Source organism: Lichenostomus cassidix, chromosome 17 (assembly GCF_008360975.1).
Source record: "Lichenostomus cassidix isolate B80296 chromosome 17, HeHo_3.0, whole genome shotgun sequence".
Lineage (NCBI taxonomy): Eukaryota > Metazoa > Chordata > Aves > Passeriformes > Meliphagidae > Lichenostomus > Lichenostomus cassidix.
In genome coordinates, this window is record NC_139497.1 from 1,543,618 (window position 1) to 1,563,420 (window position 19,803).

At 43.8% G+C, this 19,803-nt stretch overlaps 2 protein-coding genes across 6 annotated transcripts in view; one reads left to right on the forward strand and one right to left on the reverse strand.

The window, feature by feature from the left end:
* The window catches only part of RABGAP1 (RAB GTPase activating protein 1), a 71,298-nt gene that overhangs the window by 47,650 nt on the left and 3,845 nt on the right, over nt 1-19,803 (reverse strand). For 2 of the 4 annotated variants that reach the window (XM_085076718.1, XM_085076721.1), the window contains 4 exons: nt 5,404-5,605; nt 1,566-1,800; nt 957-1,161; nt 181-355 (listed from right to left, as the gene is read on the reverse strand). In XM_085076718.1, the coding sequence (XP_084932844.1) occupies nt 181-355; nt 957-1,161; nt 1,566-1,800; nt 5,404-5,553 (765 nt within the window). In that variant the 5' untranslated portion in view covers nt 5,554-5,605. Of the gene's footprint in view, nt 1-180; nt 356-956; nt 1,162-1,565; nt 1,801-5,403; nt 5,606-11,484; nt 11,890-11,997; nt 12,141-19,803 lie in introns of those variants that run through there. The other 2 variants (XM_085076717.1, XM_085076720.1) reach the window with 2 other exon arrangements.
* On the forward strand, nt 12,056-19,791 carry ZBTB26 (zinc finger and BTB domain containing 26). Of its 2 annotated transcripts, XM_085076727.1 has the most exons (3): nt 12,056-12,151; nt 12,369-12,431; nt 14,312-19,791. In XM_085076727.1, the coding sequence occupies exon 3, from the start codon at nt 14,322-14,324 to the stop codon at nt 15,636-15,638; it is 1,317 nt and encodes a 438-aa protein (XP_084932853.1). In that variant the 5' UTR covers nt 12,056-12,151; nt 12,369-12,431; nt 14,312-14,321; the 3' UTR covers nt 15,639-19,791. The 2 variants fall into 2 exon arrangements, with proteins under 2 accessions (XP_084932853.1, XP_084932852.1); XM_085076726.1 differs by having other exon boundaries at nt 12,097-12,431.

Sequence of the window (19,803 nt, forward strand, 5' to 3'; positions counted from 1 at the left end):
CTGTTAACCATCCATTCTTATCCCATTACTAACGTTTGTATAATTATCTTAATTTGCAGAAGAAAAAAGCCAAAAGTGATGAATTACATTACTTCTGAAGTGTCTGAAATACTTCACTTTAATTTCAGTAATAACATTTACACATACATAATTATAATTTGACAAAAAACTTGCACTTACAGCCTCTTGGATTTCACATCGGAAGACATGAATCCTGAAGAGTTCTGCATTGTAGTGGCTTTCAGTGAAAGCAAAGCAATCACTTTCAGGGGTCCCATCGTGCCCTCGTACACAGAAAAGGATTTTATAGATTGGATAATTTGCTATTTCTGTGTTTGTCTGAGGATCTAAAAGTCTGTTAAAATAGAGAGAGGGAAAAAAAAAGCAAGCTTGCACCTTTAGAAGAATTATTTCAGCAAGACATTAACTTGCAAGCTTTAACAATTTCATACCTACTAGAGAAAGTACACCACAAAAACTAGCTCCTGACTTATTTACTGCAAAGCTTCACAATAATAGTGTTTAAATTGAACAGCACAAAGACTAGAATGGCACAGACATTTCCACCAATAATTTCCCCATGGTTTTCAGGGATTAGTCTTCAGAAAGTTACACTAATATTTGGCAGTGGACAGATTCATCCCTGTTAAACCTCATGAATCAGACGTTCTCCAGCTCTACAAACCACTTTCCAGGCTACTTCCAATGAGCCGATCAATAACCAATCCCACTATGGCTTTGGGAACAGCTTGGCTCATCACAATACTTCTTGGTAAAGTCTTCGGTCAACAAATTCAAAGCACCCCTTTTCACAGATGTCTATAAAACCCACTTTTCCCACTAGACAAAATCCAAGTTGCTCAAGTCTCCTGCCAGGTAAACCATCAGCTTTGTCTGCTTTGAAAAGGAGCTAAGATGAAATGCAGAGTCACAGAGTACCCGAGTGAGCTCCGTACCTCACAGTCCCTTCAGAGACATTAGGCACCGACAGGGTGACATCCAGGGAGATCTGGCACTGGCCACGGAGGATGGACATCATCCGCAGCGCCTCCACCTCGCTGCGCGGGGCGTTCACCGAGGCACAGCCCAGGTACGTCAGCTTGCTGAACACCACGCTGTCCTCATCTGTCACAGGGGTGAATGGGCTCAAATCCTCACAGTCTAGGGCGAGACACACAGGGGAGTGTGAGAAACAAGGCAAGTGAAGTGTCAGAGGCTGACTCACTGCCGACTAAAAGACAAAAGAGGCTAAGAAACAGAAAAGTCAGGTCAGACCAAAATACTCCAGGGAAGCCCTGTACTGATATTTCACACTGCCAGGCAAGTAAGCTCAGTATCTCTACATACATCTCAAGGCTGGCAAAGCAGTGTTTTCAGAAGAGAGGACAGTTCAGCAGATACTAACTCTTGTATCACATACATAACCTGGAAATGACTGCACTATGTGATTATAATGTGAGACATGGGAAAGCCTGGTGGCCACACTTGTACCTAAACTCTTCACTTTTGCCACAAAAACAAGCTCATAAGATACTACCAGGCATTCCCACCCTTTTTTTTCTAACCTCCTGGGGATGCTTTCACAGGCAAACTCATTTCTGGTTTCTGGAGTCCTGCCACCGACACTGGGTTAATGGTAGAGGATGCTGAGGCTTCAAGCACAACAGGTTCTTCCCCATCTTCATCAGCTCTAACAACTTCTCCATGGTCCCGGTCACTGGACTGATCTTCCATGGGTGGATCCATCAGCACGTCTTCAAGCTCCCGCTGCAGCTGCTGTTCGCTTCCATTCCCCACAATCTAAGAGCCACAGAGTTGGGACACACAAAAAAAAAAAAATATTGTTCAAACAACAAAAAACACCCCTCAGGCACAGGGTCATTCATATGGCTTTTTATTTACCAGCCAAAGCAGCAGTTAACAAATTTAACACAACCTCCAGTGTGCAAATGCACACCAGCATGGATTATACCCTCCCTGCTTTAAAAAAAATCAGCAAGCTCAAAGCAGGAATTTTCCAGCAGTGGAAAAAGCAAGGAGATTACTTTCAAACTAGTCTTTAATCACCTACTATCCTCAGAAAGAATTTTAGAAGGCACCATAACCACGCTTTAGGAACAGAAGAGCCCTGCTGTTCTCATAGCCCCAAAAATCAAGCGCAACAAACCAGCTGCCTGCAAACTGAGGCCTAAAACACAAACCAAGGCTAACTTCACGTCAACCAAAGTATCTCACACAACCATATGAATTCCCCACATCATGGGAACAGAGCACACGAAGGTGTACACATGCCTGAAACCTTGCTGCAGCCAAACCTGGCTGCGTGGAGCAGAACCAAGGGCAGAAGGGAATAATAAACAGGTGCACCTGATAAATGCTTGAGGCTGAGCAAAGAAACCATTGCCCTAATCATGGCTTTTTCCATTTCTCACAAAACTGAAAACAAATCTTACTTAACCTTTAACTAAGAGGTAGCAAACTTCCTTTACCACACCAGAGGATTTATCTGGACTGTGATTTATTCCCTTCTCCTGACGCATGTGCTGCCAGCCTCTGCTGGGAGGTCTCATTGTGCCAGGGAGTTCAAGTACTCCTGCTCTACAGCGTGCTCCAGAAGCAAAGCTTTCCTAAATCCAGTCCAGTCTCACTGCCAGTGGGCACAAGCAAGCACAGGAACAATACTGGAAAGCAGAGACAGCTGGCAAACTGTATTTCTGGAAAGCATTCACTGACAAACCCTTTTTAAACTGAACAAAGTATTTCAGCACTGACAAAAAGCATAAACACATCTGTGAATTATGACCAACTGAAGAAAAATACGGTTCCTGACTATATTCAAAAGAAATATTCCTCTGTCTGGACTTGAGGAAAAAAAGAAGTGCCAAACAAAAACTTACATTAATTCAGTCCACAGCATTATTACTTAGAAGTACAGCATTATCAGCAAATTTGAAACAAGAGCCTTAGGCCCGATGTACAAATTTCAGAGCCTGTAACATTCAGCAAATAAAAACCTGAATTTCCAGCATCATCCTCAGACTGTACTCATTAGCAAATGAAACATTTGCTCAAACTGCTTTTCTAAAGAAACAGAACTCCAAAAAGAGACACCTGCTCAAACAAAAACCTGAACTCATTTTTTTCTTTTCTTAGAGGGCACATCAAAGAAAATAGGTTTGACATGTACAAATTAACTTAGTTGTAAGTACCAAAGCAATTGCTTCTGCCTGAAAAAAAAAAAAACTCATTTGTTCCTATGAAATACATAACCTCAGTTCTCATGCTGTACTGTTAACATTAATTTTACATGCACTACTGAGACACTTTTAGATATCGCAGTAACAACACTTTTAACACACCTCTGACAACCTCCACTACTCCACTTGACTGGCAACTGAATAGCTATTTGCAAGCTGAGAAAAAAAAACAAAACAAAACCACAAAAAACCCCAAGAAAAAAGCCATAGCCTATAGCAGAATGTCTCTTTTCTTGTAGAACAATACCAAATTACCAAAATTCTTGTCCCTAACAGCTAATAAGTCCTCCCATTTCCTCTGCTGAAAGTTTTCTCCCTCTTAACCAGAAGCAAGGAGGTTAACAGGAAGGTCCCTCTAAGGGAGAATTTACACTGCACACTGAGTGCTTGTTTAAGGTATAAAATTCCCATTAATCACTCAAATGGCAGCCAATAACCAACAGCACATGCTCTCCGTGCTGGAATACTGAAAAGCTCAAGGTGAATCACTTTGTTCAAGGCTTGTGCTCAGTCCTGGCACCAAATTCATAAAGAAGCTTATCTTTAAGACCTGCAAAGCTCTGTGGCATTCAGTGCAAAATCAGGAACAGCATAACATTATTTCACAACTGATGATCAGGAGGCAGCAGAGCTCAGGCTCTTCCTTCCTCATCAAGAGAAACAGCACACCTGTAGCCAACATTTCATAAACCACTATGGAAGCAAACAATGACACACATAGCTCCCATGTGGAGCAAGAAGTGTTGCAGACTATGGCATTTCATGCTTCCAAATTTTTGTTGGGGATAACAGGATGTAATGGAGAATCTGGCTGACAGTGTCTGTCTCCAGGGGTCTCAAATGATGCTTCAGGAACCAATTACAGACACTGCCACAGAAGCATTCTCAAGGTAAGCAGCACTATGAGACTACTCTGAATTCCTAAGTGTTGATGCTGATATCTTGATGCTGCTGGTATTTGCAGCATCGAGAAAGACAAATGTGAGGCTACAGCCTTTCAGCAGGTTTCACAGATAACCAAGCTCAGTGCTTAAGAGATGGTCACATTTTTTAGACTATTCTATGATGTGAAGTGACATCTTCTGCAACAACCATAAAACATAAGTTAACTTTTTTGCCAGATTACCCAAAAGATCAGTCTTGAGAATCTTAACTAACAGAATTAACTTTAAGTCTCGTAGAAGAAAAGAGCCACTATAACAGCACATCTTGCCCAGGACTCAAAGGAATGCAAGAGAAACAAACCAAGCAGTTGGGAGGTAAAAGCAAGATGAGCAAAAGCATCAAGAAATGTTCAATAAAGTCTCTGTTACAACTATTGCAAAGGAAAAGAGGAGCACCCAGTCCAACAGGCAGAACATAGGATTTCTCATCATCTTTAAAGACATAGATGCACCTGAAGACAGACATCAGTCTCTTCCAATGGTGGAATATCTCTTTCCATCTCCCACAAAGACCACACTAAATTGACTCATCCTAGGGAAGATCCAGTTTTCAACACATTAAAAAGATGGAATTTGAAGTGATTACCTTAATTCTGCCACTTTTCTTTAAAACTGCTGGAATACAAATTGGGATGAAAGTTGCTTTAAGTAGCAAAAAAAAAGTAGAGGGTGACAAGGGTCTCTTTTCAGAGCGGCACTTTTACAAGTGAGAAGATGTCAGTGCCCTTCCAATTCTCACAAGCCTTTCACACAGAGCTTGTGTTCTCTGATTCATGCCAAGTTGTTAGTTATAACTACACTTCTACGTTTCTTAAAGAGATCATTTCACATTGGGGAAAACTTTAATGTATCTTGGAATGAAAAGATATGGTCAAATCCACGTATGCTGGTATTGCTTTCCACCTGAAAGCTGTGATAAAATCACAGCTCCAAGTTCTTGACAATCAGTCTGTTTCATCCTAAGCTTCAGGAAGGATTCTGTGAAGTGGGAGAAAACCCACAGCTAGTGATGGAGAGAACTCTTACTCAAAACCTAATTACCACCTCTGACATCAGCAGTGAAGAAATTACTGACAAAACTGGTTCTTGAATAAGTTCTCCCTTCTGTCAAGTTTTCCACAATAAAGAAGTCCCTCTTTAAGCTCTCTATGGTTAGTTTGATTTAGAAGAACAGGGAACAAACTCAGGTTATTGGTTCTTACCTTCAGTCCTGTTTTTTCATCATCACTACCATTATTTGTAGATGGTGTTTCATCCCCTTGCCTGGAAACCAAGACAAAATCTTCACTGTTAAGAGTGGATACCGAGTCTGAAGAGACACTGATTTTTCCAACAGAAGCCTTGTCATCCATGACTTAAAAAGGAAGTTCGATTCATGAATGAGATTAAATATGTTATAAACTCCTGAAAAACAAAAATCATAGAAATACTTATATAAAACTTCATGCTAAAATACTCAACGTTTCTTTTCAGAAACCTGCTGACTAATTATAAAAAGTAACTCATCTGACAGCACAACCAAGCTCCAGCTCCTCTCTCACTGCACACTCACAGCGCTGCCTTCATTTTGCAAAGCAGCACATGCTATCACAGCACTGGTTTCCACAGCTCACAAAAGGGAAGTTAATAAATCTCTTTGCAGTATTTCATTGTTATGCCAAACATCACTTTCTACACATCACACAAAACAAGGCCCTGGAACATATACTACACTTGCTGACAATTAAGGCCAGAACAATAATGTCCACTTACTTCCTTCAGCTAATACCTGCCTTCACCTATGTCCATGCAAAAATTACTCTTATCTATCAGAGCACGCTGTATGCTGCACACATATTCTTTTCCCCCAAACAAGAGTTTGACCTAACTCCTGATATTTTGTGATAAGGTTACTCTGAAACCTTGGGACATACAGCATTTTATGAATCTATGCTGAATCTTCTGTACTATAAGGAGCAATAAAAGCAAAGACTTCCAAGAAGCAGGAAGAACAGCGTAGGCTGGATCACTACTGAGAAGCAGAGCCAACAGAGGATTTTAAAAAGCTGGAACTGGCACTGAGAAGCATTTGAAGAAAGGAACAAAAGGTGAAGTTCAGCTGCACACCTTGAACTCTACAGCACAGATTCCCAGAATCTATGGCTCAAAACAGACTGCCGTGATAAAAATGGGTGATTAAATTTCCCAGAAACCTGAATATACCCTTATCACAATGGCTCAGGTCTTAACAACTCCCAAGCATGACCAAACTCAAGTGCTTTTTCAGCCTCAAGTTCTGCCTTCCAACCTGGAAGCACCGTCCCAGCCTGGCTTCCAACAGTGCAGCCAAACAATGGAGAGAGCCCTGGCACGGGCACAGCTCATCGCATTCCTGGCTGAACCAGGAACAGTGCACCAGAAACAGCAAAGCCTGCTCTTATTCCTATCAATGCCCTTCTCCCCACAGCCATCAACACAATATGAGGCCTGCCAGGAGGACAACTTTTAACCAATTACCAATTAAGTCACTTCATGGTAATGAAATGTGTTTCAGAGGACAACTGAAAAAGAATGTAAGAGGAAGAATGGATGTGGTTTGCTCATGAATGACAACACACCTGTGGTTATTTGGTTTCATTTTCAAAAGCAGGTATGGTATTCAGATATCCTTTTCAAAGACATTTTAAGATCCACTGACTTTCAGTGGGGATTACTGGTTGGGAAATTTAGGTATGTTGAAAAATTGTGTATGTCTATCTAGCATTATTCACATGTATCTTAAAGGTAGGGTAGGATTCTTATTTTGGAAGATGCTTTTGTTTAAAGCATTCATATTAAAACATTTTTGTACAAGTTCCCTATTGCACCACTTATATAATACACAGCTCTCTGAAAATACCTAAATCAAAGGTCTTGAAACACAGACTAAAAATAAGCTTCAAACACTAAATACCCCTTTGGCTTTACCGTTTTCATTCAAACAGAGCAAACTCATATTCCACACTGACAGCAGGAGTAGAGGGGCAGGCTTTGATCACAAGCAGCTGTAAAGATCATCCAGGCAAGGATCAATTTAACACTTTATTTGGGTATAGTGTGTCTGTCTTGAAGTGCTAATTTCACCTATTTCCCAAGTCTTTCAATCCAACACCTTTCCCCATCATTACCTTCAATTCAATAACAAGCATCCCGTGCTTTTCCACACTCCATGTTTGGTGTAGCGCGGTGTAAACAAACCCCACGCGGATCCTGGGGCACAGCTGGCCCAGCCTAACCCCACAGCAGTGTCACAATACAGAATTGCAACACCAGGACATCCCCATCAACCCAACTTTGCCAGTCTAACAGTGAGCAAAAGTCTCATGAAATTACACAAGATAGGAGAGCACAAGAAAGGGAAGAGCGGAGCAGGCGACTGTGGGAAGCTTTTGTCAATGTAGCAGCAAGCAAAGCTCAGGTTCCCAACAGTGCTGGAATCAGCCACAGAGGTTCATTGGCTTAATGCTCAAATACTCAAGGTGCAAAAGTAGTCTTCAAATATTAAAATATTGCCTGAAGTTAACCAAAATTTCTGTATCCTCACACTTTGCTTTGCATGAATTATTTTTCTCCATTCCTTGCTATCACTTTGTTTCATGTAGATTACCACATGGATCATTTTCATCATTTCATCATCAGTCAGAAAGCTCAGGGTGTCAGAATCACCACCAGAAAGCCTCCAAGCCCATTAAAATAAGGGCCAGCCTAGAAGGGCACACATCAAAGACCAGCAGAGCAATTACATGTGGCTTATGACTGCTCTGGAATCAAACCCCAAGAACTAACAGCAGCAGTGACAGTGCTCCTCAGTAATACCTGCAACTTATCTCAGACCCAAAGCATTCTGCTCTCACAGCTTAGGACAAAAGACCTCAGCCAAGCACAGAGCTCAAGTTTTGATTTTCCTCAGCAAGGCAGATTCTCATCCCTTACAGGGAAAGAGGCTTTGGTTTGCTTCTGCATAAATAAAATAGGAGCTTTTGAATTCAGCACAGTTTAGCTCCTGACACAAAACTACAACACAATAATGCAGTGTTTGCCTGAAGGAGTCTTTACACCTCCATGGGAGACTGAGTGTCTGGGTAAAATGCATACGAAGAGGCAAACTTCTACCAATCTCTTTCCTTGCTCATCTGTGTAATTAAATGGGTGTTCTGGCCTCTCATCACACAACAAACTATTAGAAAGATCTGCAAAATGAGAAAGTCAACATGGCTGGCTCTTGGGTCACTGCTTTCAATTATACTTAAAATTCTAATTCTCCTTGCAATTCCTCTTCACTGCTGTTACACCTTACTCTCTCTATTCAGGATAACGTGCAGAGGAACAGCAGACACTCCATTCACCATGCTAAAATCTTAAACAACTGGAAAGCAAACCTACCAAAGTTCAGATTAGTTACACAGACTTTATAAAATATTTATCTTTTACTTTCCCTCCCTTTCCCAAATATTTGGCACCTGACCTGCAACTTGTGATCAAAGTTTTCCTTCTAAGTTCTTCCAGAATGAATTTAAGAGAGCTTAAAGCAAACAGTATATAGAAAAAAGAAAACCATAAAACCTTCAATTAACATTACTGAAAGAGGCTGAGGCTTGAATGCCACCTTGAGACACGTGCAACAACTGAAGCAAGGCACTTGTAACTATGGCTGGTCTCACTCCATTTCCAAGGAATACCCATTTTCTGGTGTTCAGAACATCAATAACCACACAAAAAGGCAGAGGGTGAATGGAAAATTCAGTATTTCAGGCATGAACTTCATGGACCTGAGAGTCAACAGCAGGTGTAGCACCCTTATCATGGAATTTGCAGGGAAATATGACACAAAAACAAGTTCTGGGTTTCCAGGGCAGAAAAGAGAGTAAGCATGAGAACAGGTATGTAAACTAGAGAGGAAAAGAGACTTTTTTCCCCATTCATATCTTTCTCAGTTTTGTACTTCAGCTGCAGTTCCTAAAGTGATTCCATGAAGTTCCAATATATGTGATACAGAATGCACCAGATAAAGAACAATACAGCAATATTAACTAATTACTGAAGAACAGCATCATTCTTTTGCCTTGAAAAGCAAAGTCAGAAAGCTTGGCATGCAAAATAAACTTATATCCTCCAAAATACAAAACCACTAAATATAGTGCTTAAAAACACAGCAAACAAGAAAGTGACATGCAGAAAAGACACTGAGGTGGTTGAAATACCTAAATATAATGTATTTTTTGTTTCTATTCCTCTGGCTCTATGCACAGCTTAACAATAAATCCAGTATGGTTCAATTTAAGCATACAAAGTTCTGCTTTCCAAGTGATCATCATTAGCATCTTAGTGTGGGTGAACAGTGGAATTTGTGGCAGAGTTCAGAGGCTTCACAGAGCACTTTGCAGAGCTGGGTTATGACAAGGAACCCAGCATTCTTTAAGACTCTGAGCTCCTACAGCCTTGGACAGTTGTGGGGTTTTTTACCTGTGCAATTCACCTAGTGCACACTTGTTTTAAAATACATTGCAAGTCCCGAAAAAAGACTGGAAAATGCTCCAGGTCAATGCCCGTGTTTAATTACAGCTCTGGGAAAAGAACAAAACAGCATGCAAGAAATCACCAGCAACCTTTTTCTTCTCACATATCACATGATTAGTCTGCTCAATCATGTCTGATCTTTACCCACCTTCCCTGTGCACACATACTCTGAAATGCAACAAGAAGTCCTTGGCACTCAAAATGAAGCAGGAAAGCCAGAGGAATACTGCATGTGAAAATACAGTTTTAGGATGACTAAAGAGTAATTAATAAAAAATAACAACTACAAGTCTAACTTTTCTGTTCATTTTATAACACACTGACAGCCACAGATGTTCTAATTTCAAAAGCCAGAAAGAAAAAAGATATTCTTGTTTGGAGATAACGGTGTCTCCAATTCCACCCCTCTCCCCAAAGATCTCAGGAAGCTGAGCAAATCATGAGACACTGTATGCAAAACCAGGCATCAGACAGAACACAAGAGTTAAGCTAATGCAATCTTTGCTAACAATCCTTAACAGGTTGATATCTATTGTCAACATCATTTTGCTTTCAATCCTAATTTGAACTATCTGCTCAGAGGACAAAACTCTAATTTTAGGCTCTCGTAATCAGTAAATTCCCCATCCCAGAAACAAGCAGCCGGTCCTGGGAAACCACAGTTTATAAAAGAAATGCTGACACTGCCTTAGCCAGCCCAGCACAGGAATGTTGCTGGAATGAATTAACTATGAACAGTTGGTTCATCCACGCGCCACAGCTGACGCTCCCCCAGCATCAGCCCCATCTCCACGCCGTGCAGCCACCACGGGCAGGACACAGCACGGGCCGGAGGCTGGGAGAAAGGCAGTGGCACCCAGAGGCTAAACAAACCCTGGGGATGATGTTCTGTGCGCTGCTGGAGTGCTCTCTCATTAGGATTCAAACACAAACAGGGAGTTACGCTCACCAGACAACCACAGCGCTTTAAAAATACACTGTGAAAGAACTGAGAAAAAAGGAGTTACATTCGGTGTGTGCTACTAAACAGTGCCTGCACTTGGGGCTGGAAATTGGAAGGAAATCCTTATGCCAAGCTCCATTTGTTAATTTGTTTACTGTGTACACAAAAGTAAGTTTGCACAGGTCCTTGACATTTTAAGTAAAGGCCTTTAAAAAGAATACAGTATTTCTACAAGTCAATCAGCAATGGGCAGTTCCTGTAATTACACGTTTTCTAAGTAGCCAAAAGTCTCAGAAATCGTATCAACTTGGGCTTTAGCAAAACCTGTAAGTAAAACAAAACCTGGAATACAGACCAAGCCATACCTGTATGTTCTAGTTCTTCTCCAGCCTGTATTCGAGAAATAAACACAATCTTTTCCCTCTGCAACCCTCTCACATGATCTTTTCCCTCTATCCAAACCTCTCCTGAATACTTTTCTACTTCTCCTCCTCTCCCCTAAAACGCCTTGATCAGGCAAATCTACACAGACATAAACCAAGTTTACTTCCAGCAGTTCGATTTCCACTTAATTTTTGCTGGTAAGTGTTTTTTTAAACCAACTTAGCACAATCTGTTTATACTGAATTTTCACCCTTAACTGACACAATCGGTCCTTAAAAATTACCTCCTAGGGACGTTTTAACCGAAACAAACACTTGCTTGACAACAAGAAGGACAAAAACCCCAAGAAACACCGAGGTTACGGTACATAAACCAAATAAAGATGCTGGCACGCAAAGAAATGCCATATTTTAGGATGCACCTGGAAGCGACACGCAACAGCCGACACCCCGCGACACGGAGAGGGAAAGCGGGTGCCCGGCCGGTCCCTCCGCGTCAGCCCCGCTCCGCTCCGGCTGGGGACGCGGGGGAAGCCCGGCGGCTCCGGGACGCGCTCGGCGGGGTCGCGGGGACACCGACGGGCTTCGGAGCGGGTCCCCCGCCGTCCCCTGCACCCGCAGCTGCGGAGCCGGAGAGGACGGGCCCGGCCCGGCACCCCTCGCCTGCCCCAGGAGTCGGCCCGGCCCCGCGGGACCCGGGGCTGTCTCACGGCCCCGCAACCGCCGAGGCCGCGGCCCTGCCGGGCAGAGCGGGCGGGGAGGCACCGCGCTGGGTGGGAGACACGGCCCCGGGGGGAGGGAGGGACCCGGCGGCAGCGGAGCGCAGGACGGCCCCCAGCTCCCGCACAGCGGGAGGGAGCGGCGGCGGGGCAGCGCCGCGGGAGCGGAGCGGGGACGGGCGGACGCGCCCCCGCAGCAGCGCGAGCCGCACCTACCCCGGCCGCCGCCGCCGCTCCCGGTGCCGGGCCTGGGCCGCCGCCGCCCCACGTGACCGGCGGAGGGGCGGCCCCGCCGGTCCTTCCGGGCGCGGCTCTTCCGGCGGGCGGACAATGCGGTTCCGAGTCGCGGTGCTGGGCTGCGGTGGCGCCTGTAGGTCCCGGCGGGCCGGCGGGGCGCGGGCGGCGGCCCCGGAGCGCGGCGCGGAGCGGCCCTCGGCTCCCGCTGCCCCCGCGGGCCGCGCTCGGAGGGCGGCCCGGCCCGGCCGGGGGCGCGGCGGGGCGCGGGGCCGCCCGGGGGGCGCGGCGGGCGGCCGGGCCCGGCCCGGCGCCGGGGCGGCGGCTCACGGCGGGTCTCCTCCCCTCTCTAGGTCCGTAGCCGGAGGCAGGAGCGGCCGCGGGTGCCAGCGCGGGGACGCGGCCCGACGCTACAGGTACCTGCTCCTTCCCTCCCTTCCCGCGGGCCGGGCCTGGCGCGGACAGCGGCTTCCCCGCTCCCGCAAAGGGCGTCGCGTTTACATTGTTACGGGAAGCTGCGTAGGCTGCCGGCCGAGCCGGGCTGCAACATCCTTTTCCCGGGCCCCGCGAGGTAGATGTGCGGAGCTGGTGCGATCCGCGGTCGGTAAAGGCCGAGGAAGCACGTGCTTCCAGCGGGGAGCCCTGCACGCCCGACCGGGGGCTTGCCTTGCTCTGCCACCCTCCCGAGATACAGGGGTTGGGCTTCGTTTGTTGCTCTGTTCTCTTGGAGATCAGTAGTAGTGGAAACTGAACGTGTGCCAAGGCAAGTCGCAACTTTGCGATCCACAGTTTCTCACGATGTAGCTCTTGTAATTTACCGGAGACGAGCTGAATGGCTGGAATAGCTGTGGTTAACAGCACAATATAAGCTTAGTGTGGGTGCTTTAACTGCATTCATATTGTGTGAATTTCCAAGGTGAAAAAAAAACAGACTCACAACTGGACTTCCCTCATCACTTTCTAGAGAAAATACAAAAAGAAACACTTTGATAATGCCTAAAATTATTGAAGATATTTCAGGATGACCTTTTGGTGTCGTTTATATTTGCGAAAGGCTGTTGCCTCTTGAACTGAAATTTTCAGTCCTAGAAACGGGGGTGAGTAAGGCAGCACTGAAGGTGACTGACAGACTGGCAGCTCTGCTTTTTGCAGATTCAGCAGAACTGGTTGTACTGCAGAATGATGCTCCCCCTGCTTCTTAACTTTCTGCAGTCCCTGGATTTTTAAGGCTTCTGAAATCCTTCCCTAATTTTTGCATGCCATACAATTGGAACATACACTTGATAAGTATGATCAAGGAGGAGGTCATGTCTCCAAATGCTGTCTGAGCTCCAAACAGAAAAACCCTGATTATTGACAGATGCTTCCAAAAATGGTCTTTGAATGCTTGTCTTATGTATTCATTCATTTCACTGGGCACAATGCCATTCCTGTGTGTACACCCAGCTGACACTTCATGCCCCAAGAGAGCAGTATCTGCTTTTATCTATTGACTTCAAAGCTTCCTTTCGAGCTTTATGTGGTGTTTGTAATAGTTGGGAGGTGTAAGTTTTGCTTTGTTTTGTAATTTTATCTAACCAAATCTTGCATCATTTAATCTCCTGTTATTTCTTCACTTCCTGCAATCCGAGTGCTCTGGCAGGATTGTGTGAACAGTGTTTCATCCAGAATCAGTGTAGCCTTATAAATTGCTAAAGCAACTGTTCAAAGACAAAAGAATGGTACTTGGTTTATGGCAGATCCACTGTTCTTCATTCCAAGCACTATCAAAACAAGAACAAACTTCCTAGAGAAGTGGTCTTCCAAAGAAGACAAGAAACCAGGCTTCCTCTATTCCCCAGGTATTCAAAACAGGGAGCCTAGTGGAGGCCATTCTGAAGATTTTTTTCTGTAATCTTAGGAGAAGGCAAAACAACACTCAGCAAACCAGCTCCTGCAGAAAAACTTGAAGGACAGTCTAAGGCATAAAACCCAGTGCTGCAAAACCCAAAGCTTGCTAAAAATACAGTTTCCTGTTACATCCTAACTCTTGAAGATACTGCTTCAGGAGAATTTCTGTCATAGCACCTTTACTTTATATACAGGCTTCATTAAATTAAAAAACATAGAAGTTATTGTAAGGTCAGATGTAAATTTGGGGTTTTTTTTACTTGTAATGGACTCCCATGTGTATCTAGGATAAAACATAACAGCTGATAAACACCCACTTTATATTATTTCTTTAAACCTTTCTAACCTGCCTTTTAGAAAACAAAAGGTTCTCATTGTTTGTTTGTTTTCTGCTGCTTTTCCTTAGGTGTGCCAAAATGTCAGAAAGATCAGATATTCTTCATTTCAAGTTTGACAACTATGGAGATTCAATGTTACAGAAAATGAACAAACTGAGGGAAGAGAACAAATTTTGTGATGTCGTGGTCCATATAGATGATGTTGAAGTTCACGGGCATAAAATTGTCTTTGCTGCTGGCTCTCCCTTTTTAAGAGATCAGTTCCTGCTGAATGACTCCAGAGATGTAAAAATCTCTATCCTGCAGAGTTCGGAAGTGGGAAGGCAGCTGCTTCTCTCCTGCTACAGTGGCACTCTGGAGTTCCCTGAAATGGAGCTGGTGAACTACCTGACTGCTGCGAGCTTTCTGCAGATGAGCCACATTGTGGAACGATGCACTCAGGCCCTGTGGAAGTTCATCAAACCCAAGCAGCCGCTGGAGAGCAAAGAGTGCGAACAGCAAAGCGACTCTTCTGAGCTGAAGGAACACCAGGGAGACGATGACTCCCTGCAGCAAGACTCGCCTTGTATTCAGCCTTCAGAAGACAGCATGGACATGGAGGATAGTGATATTCAGATCATCAAAGTGGAGTCCATCGGGGAGGTAACAGAAGTTAGGAATAAGAAGGATCAGAACCAGTTTATTTCTTCTGAACAAACTGCCCTGCATTCCTCAGAGCCTCAACACTTTCTTATCAACTCCACTGTTGAGAACAGAGCGAGTGAAATAGAGCAAAACCACCTCCACAACTATGCCCTTTCGTATGCTGGCAGTGACAACATCATTCTGGCCTCTAAAGATATGTTTGGGTCTAACAACCGAGGGATAGACAAAGGCCTCCAGTGGCACCATCAGTGTCCAAAGTGCACGAGAGTATTTCGGCATCTGGAAAACTATGCTAATCACTTAAAGATGCATAAACTATTTATGTGTCTGCTCTGTGGCAAGACATTCACTCAGAAGGGCAATCTCCACCGGCACATGCGAGTGCACGCAGGCATCAAACCATTCCAATGTAAGATCTGTGGGAAAACGTTCTCTCAAAAATGTTCCTTACAGGACCACCTCAACCTGCACAGTGGGGACAAACCCCATAAGTGTAACTACTGTGACATGGTCTTTGCGCATAAGCCCGTTCTGAGGAAACACCTGAAACAGCTGCACGGTAAAAATAGCTTTGACAATGCCAATGAAAGAAACGTGCAAGACATAACAGTGGACTTTGATTCATTCACGTGTAGCGCTGCTACAGACAGTAAGGTCTGTCAGCAGGCTGATGCCAGCCAGGTACTGGATGCAGGGAAGCTGCCTCAGGCTGTGCTCAGTTTAAGAAATGATAGTACCTGCGTCAATTAAGCAATTAAAATCCACCCTGTGTAGGGATCGTGACTGAGAGGAGCAAACCGTTGGTTTGGCTTCTTCCCTAAACTAATGGTGTGGCCCAAAAGGCTACAGATGGTTGGATTGCAAAACCTGGCAGTCTTCAGCCGTCGCTCTTAGTCTTACTTGATATTTTCTGTGAATAGCAATCCTCCTTCAGGTTTCTGTCTGTGTCTCTACTGTGGATTAAGGGGTTAATTTTTCATTTCTCTCTGATTAGGAGACTCAAGACTAACACCTTTTGAAAGACTGTTGCTGTGGGCTGCAAGTAAACCATCTGCTGTACAGTTAGAGGCCTCTCTGTGTCTGGGCAGATGGAGGAAAGCAAAGAGGACAAATGTGTGAGATAACCCAATATTTTTTTTAAAAAAGCACTGGATAACTGAAAACACTCCATAAACTTTAAATTCAAACTTACCTCTTAAATTACCTTTCTCTGATCTTACCCCTAGACTCCTGCAGTTGAAATGAAGTATTTTTGTGTCACTTTTTTGCCCTTTCTAAACTTACTTCAAGAAACTTCTGCTGCCAATCAATGCTCTCTTAAAAACTCTCAGGGTTTTTAACCTCAACATGCATTATGAAAAGATGAAACCCTAAGTGATTTGGCAGGGCGAGCTGATCATTGCATAGAGCTGTTCAAACTGACAATAAATTGCAGCTCTGGAATGTGAGAGGCTTGTGCCTGGAGTGCAAATATGACCTGTTTCTTACGCTGGCATACCTGGGATTTTTAAAGGGCACTTACCAGTGCATGTACTGAGACAAGCTAAACACTTCAAAGCTAAAAATTACCCTCCGTTTTCCTTAAGTTTTGCATCACAAACCACAACAGCTGTTGGGTTTAGAGCAAAGCTGGAGTGGAGAAATACTGCTTTTTGACACTGTGAAAAGAATATTTTTAAAGCTGCAATGTATAACAACTCCGTGATTTTTTTTTTCTTTTATCCCCCTTAGTTCTTGTATGTCTCTCCTTGAAGTCTAATAAGGGCCACATGTCACTTAATTTTAAACAAAAATACCTGCTATAAGAACTTAACATAAAGTTTTTTGATTTCTTGAACTTTTTTGAAGTGACCGTTAGTGTTTTACAGATCCTAGGATGAGGTATAGGTAGCACAATTTCTATAGGTTAGTATATCAGCTATTGACTGTACTCAGCAATACCTCTTGTATACCGCCTTAAACATCAAATGTAGCGGGAATGGCACGTTAATTGGGATTCTGGGATTATACCATATTGCTTCTCAAAAGTGCCGTGGAATTATCCGCATCCCAGTCAGGCTGAAAGAAGCTTAATTTATCTGAGGCACACCATTCCCAGTAGAACAGCACTCTTAGTACTGAAGTGTAGCATAGACTAATAATCCAGTGGCTGATCCTCGGCAGAGAACTGCTGTTTGTGTTTGGAATAAGTATTTTTCTTCCAATGCAGCTCTTTTCCACAAGGTTTGCCGTGAGGCTGAGATTATGCTTCCTACCTAAACGTAGTACTGTTGGGTGTGTTTGAGTGAGGGGTGGGAGTGAAAGGCTGCTATTGTATGGTTAAATATGTTAAACAGGTATGACCAAAGGTGTGTTAGAGCAAAAGTGTTATGTATGTCATTATCAAAAGTTGGTCTTACTCTTCAGTTGTGTGTGTGTAGAAGTCAGGATTTCCTTACGCAGACATTACACTGATGGACGTTAAAACACGATAATGTTACAGAATGTTTTCAGAAATCCACATACTTTGAAGTAGAAAAGGAAGGTGATTCTGTGAATCAGTTTTTGCAATTGAGTTCTTGAACTACTGTACTTGACTGTTACATGAACTCTTACATGGACAGCTATGAAGTAAGCAATGGAAATTACATCAGGGCATTCATCTTTCAAGTTGTAGCAAATATATTTAGGCCTAAAGTCGAACTATTTGAAACTTTTTAAAATTATTGTTCAGGTTCCTGGGGTAGAAGATAGGTTTGTGTGGGAAGAACTGTTTTTTCTCTTGAAGCCACCCGCTTTCAGAGTTGTTTTGAATTAATTTGACGTGATGCAGTGACAGTTGCATCTGACACTTGCATTCTGTCTTCAGGCAGAATCTTCTGTATTGTTCAAACATTTTGATAATATATTATTCACTAAATGGAGATAAGTTATGGTGCTCTGTCAAAATGAAGATAGACATGGAGAACAAGAGCTTGCAGAGCCAGGTCAACATGCTGTGAGGTACTAGTGAACAATTCAAGGCAATATGAATATGGACATGAAAAAGAAAATGGTCTTCTGCCACAGGAAGGAATAACACTGCGCAAATGCTAGAAAATGTGGCAGCAAAATGGACAGTATTGAAAGTTTTGTCTGTCTGGAAAGTTTTGGGTTTTTGTGGAATCATGAAGCTGTAATGTTACTGTAAGGAGAATACAGCTTGTTGAAGTAGCTGTGGGTGACTTGAAGCTGATACGAAGAGACAAGGGGTGTCCTAAGAAACAAAAAAAATTATTTGGTCAAGATACATAGGTGTTCAGTCTACCCTGTGCTGTGGTGATTTGGACACCTGAAAAGGCCAAGACTGCTGGGCTGTTCAGTTAAAGGCTGCTGTGGTCGTTTGGTGAGAGCATGGCACAAATATATAGGAAAAAGCAGAAATGCAGAAGACTTTCTTCACCGAGAATGGACACATCTGTTGGACGAAAAGTGACTTTTACTAATGTCTGTGCTTTTGGCCTGGCAAAAGGGTGCAGACCAAAAGATTGATGCAGGAGATGGCTGCGTGACTCCAGAAACACTGGAGCTCTAAGGGCAATACGCCAATGCAGAGTGCACTGGTGATAGAGTTCATCTAAGATTTGCCCCTATATGAAAAGACACGTGAAGAGTATAGAAGAGGTATTAGAAAAGCAAAATCTGGCTAATGCTGCTTCTCTGAATTACAGATTAAAATGGAGTGAGAATTATGATAAATGGAATATGCAGAGGCAGCTCGATTATAGAATAAGATGAACTTAATTGTCCATGTATGTAAAATGTTGTCTTCATTGCAATGTCCTGAGTAGTGAAAGATTAGATCCATTGGTTGTTGCTACTGATGCTGCATATTCAGATGAGGACTATGGCAGTTATCATAATCTGTGTGTTACTGTGTAGAATACCATTTGCTGGTAAGTGGATAGTCTCACAACTTAATGTGCTGTACAACTTCCTGCATATCCTAAAAATAACTGAAGTCTATTACAAAAGTATTTTAATAACTCCTCAATATATTAGGATTTTTTTAATGTTGGCATTTTATTTATTTATATTATATAGAAGAAGGAATTCTTAGAACTTAGGTTTGCCAGAGGTTTGGGCTCACAACTTGTGTGAGTGATGGTAGCTTGTGTAGCACGTGTACCTGCAGCACATGCTGTGGGTGCACAGCCTCCTGCATAGATCAGGGATGAGTCTTAATTTATTTTTCTTTTAGAAGACATGTTTTGCAAGTTAGTAACTGATCAATTTGAAGTGTCAGTCTTTTTCTCCCCTAGGTTTTTGGCAAAATGTAGCTGCCGCTGAACTTTTGTTGAAATAACGTAGAAATTAATTGTGTGGGACTGATTTTGGTTTTGGAGTCACTGGGAGGAATAACAGTGAGGAGGGAGTATCAAAATGTGATACAAACTGAAACTGTAGAGAGAATTCTGAAGTCACGTTAAATGTTAATTTTTAAAAACGAATAGGGGGACATGGTGGTGCCTCCCGACTTGGTAAGGGGTGAGAAGGCAGGACGGACGCTTTTCCTTTGAGATTGTATAATCGATGGACTGAGCATTAGCTACCTCTTCACTGACTGGGCAAAAGTCTTACACTACGTGTGATAACCAAAGCAGGCGGGTCGGCGGCTGCCGGGCGATGTCTCGTGGACGTGAAGAAGCCAGCAGCTCGTCCCGGCGGCGTTCGGGGCGGCGATTCGCCCATTCCCCCGGCGCGTCCCGGCTGATGGCGAGGAGGAGCCCCGGTAGCCGCTCCCCGGGATGCCTTACGGGGGCGGACACGTCGCTACCTCTACCGAACGATGGGCGAGGCGCGCCCCGGTGCCGGTGCGGTTTCCCCCAGCGGCAGCCGCTGTAGCAGTGCCAAGTCTTCTAATAAACGTGCTGCTAACTCTGTCTGCCGCCGCCTC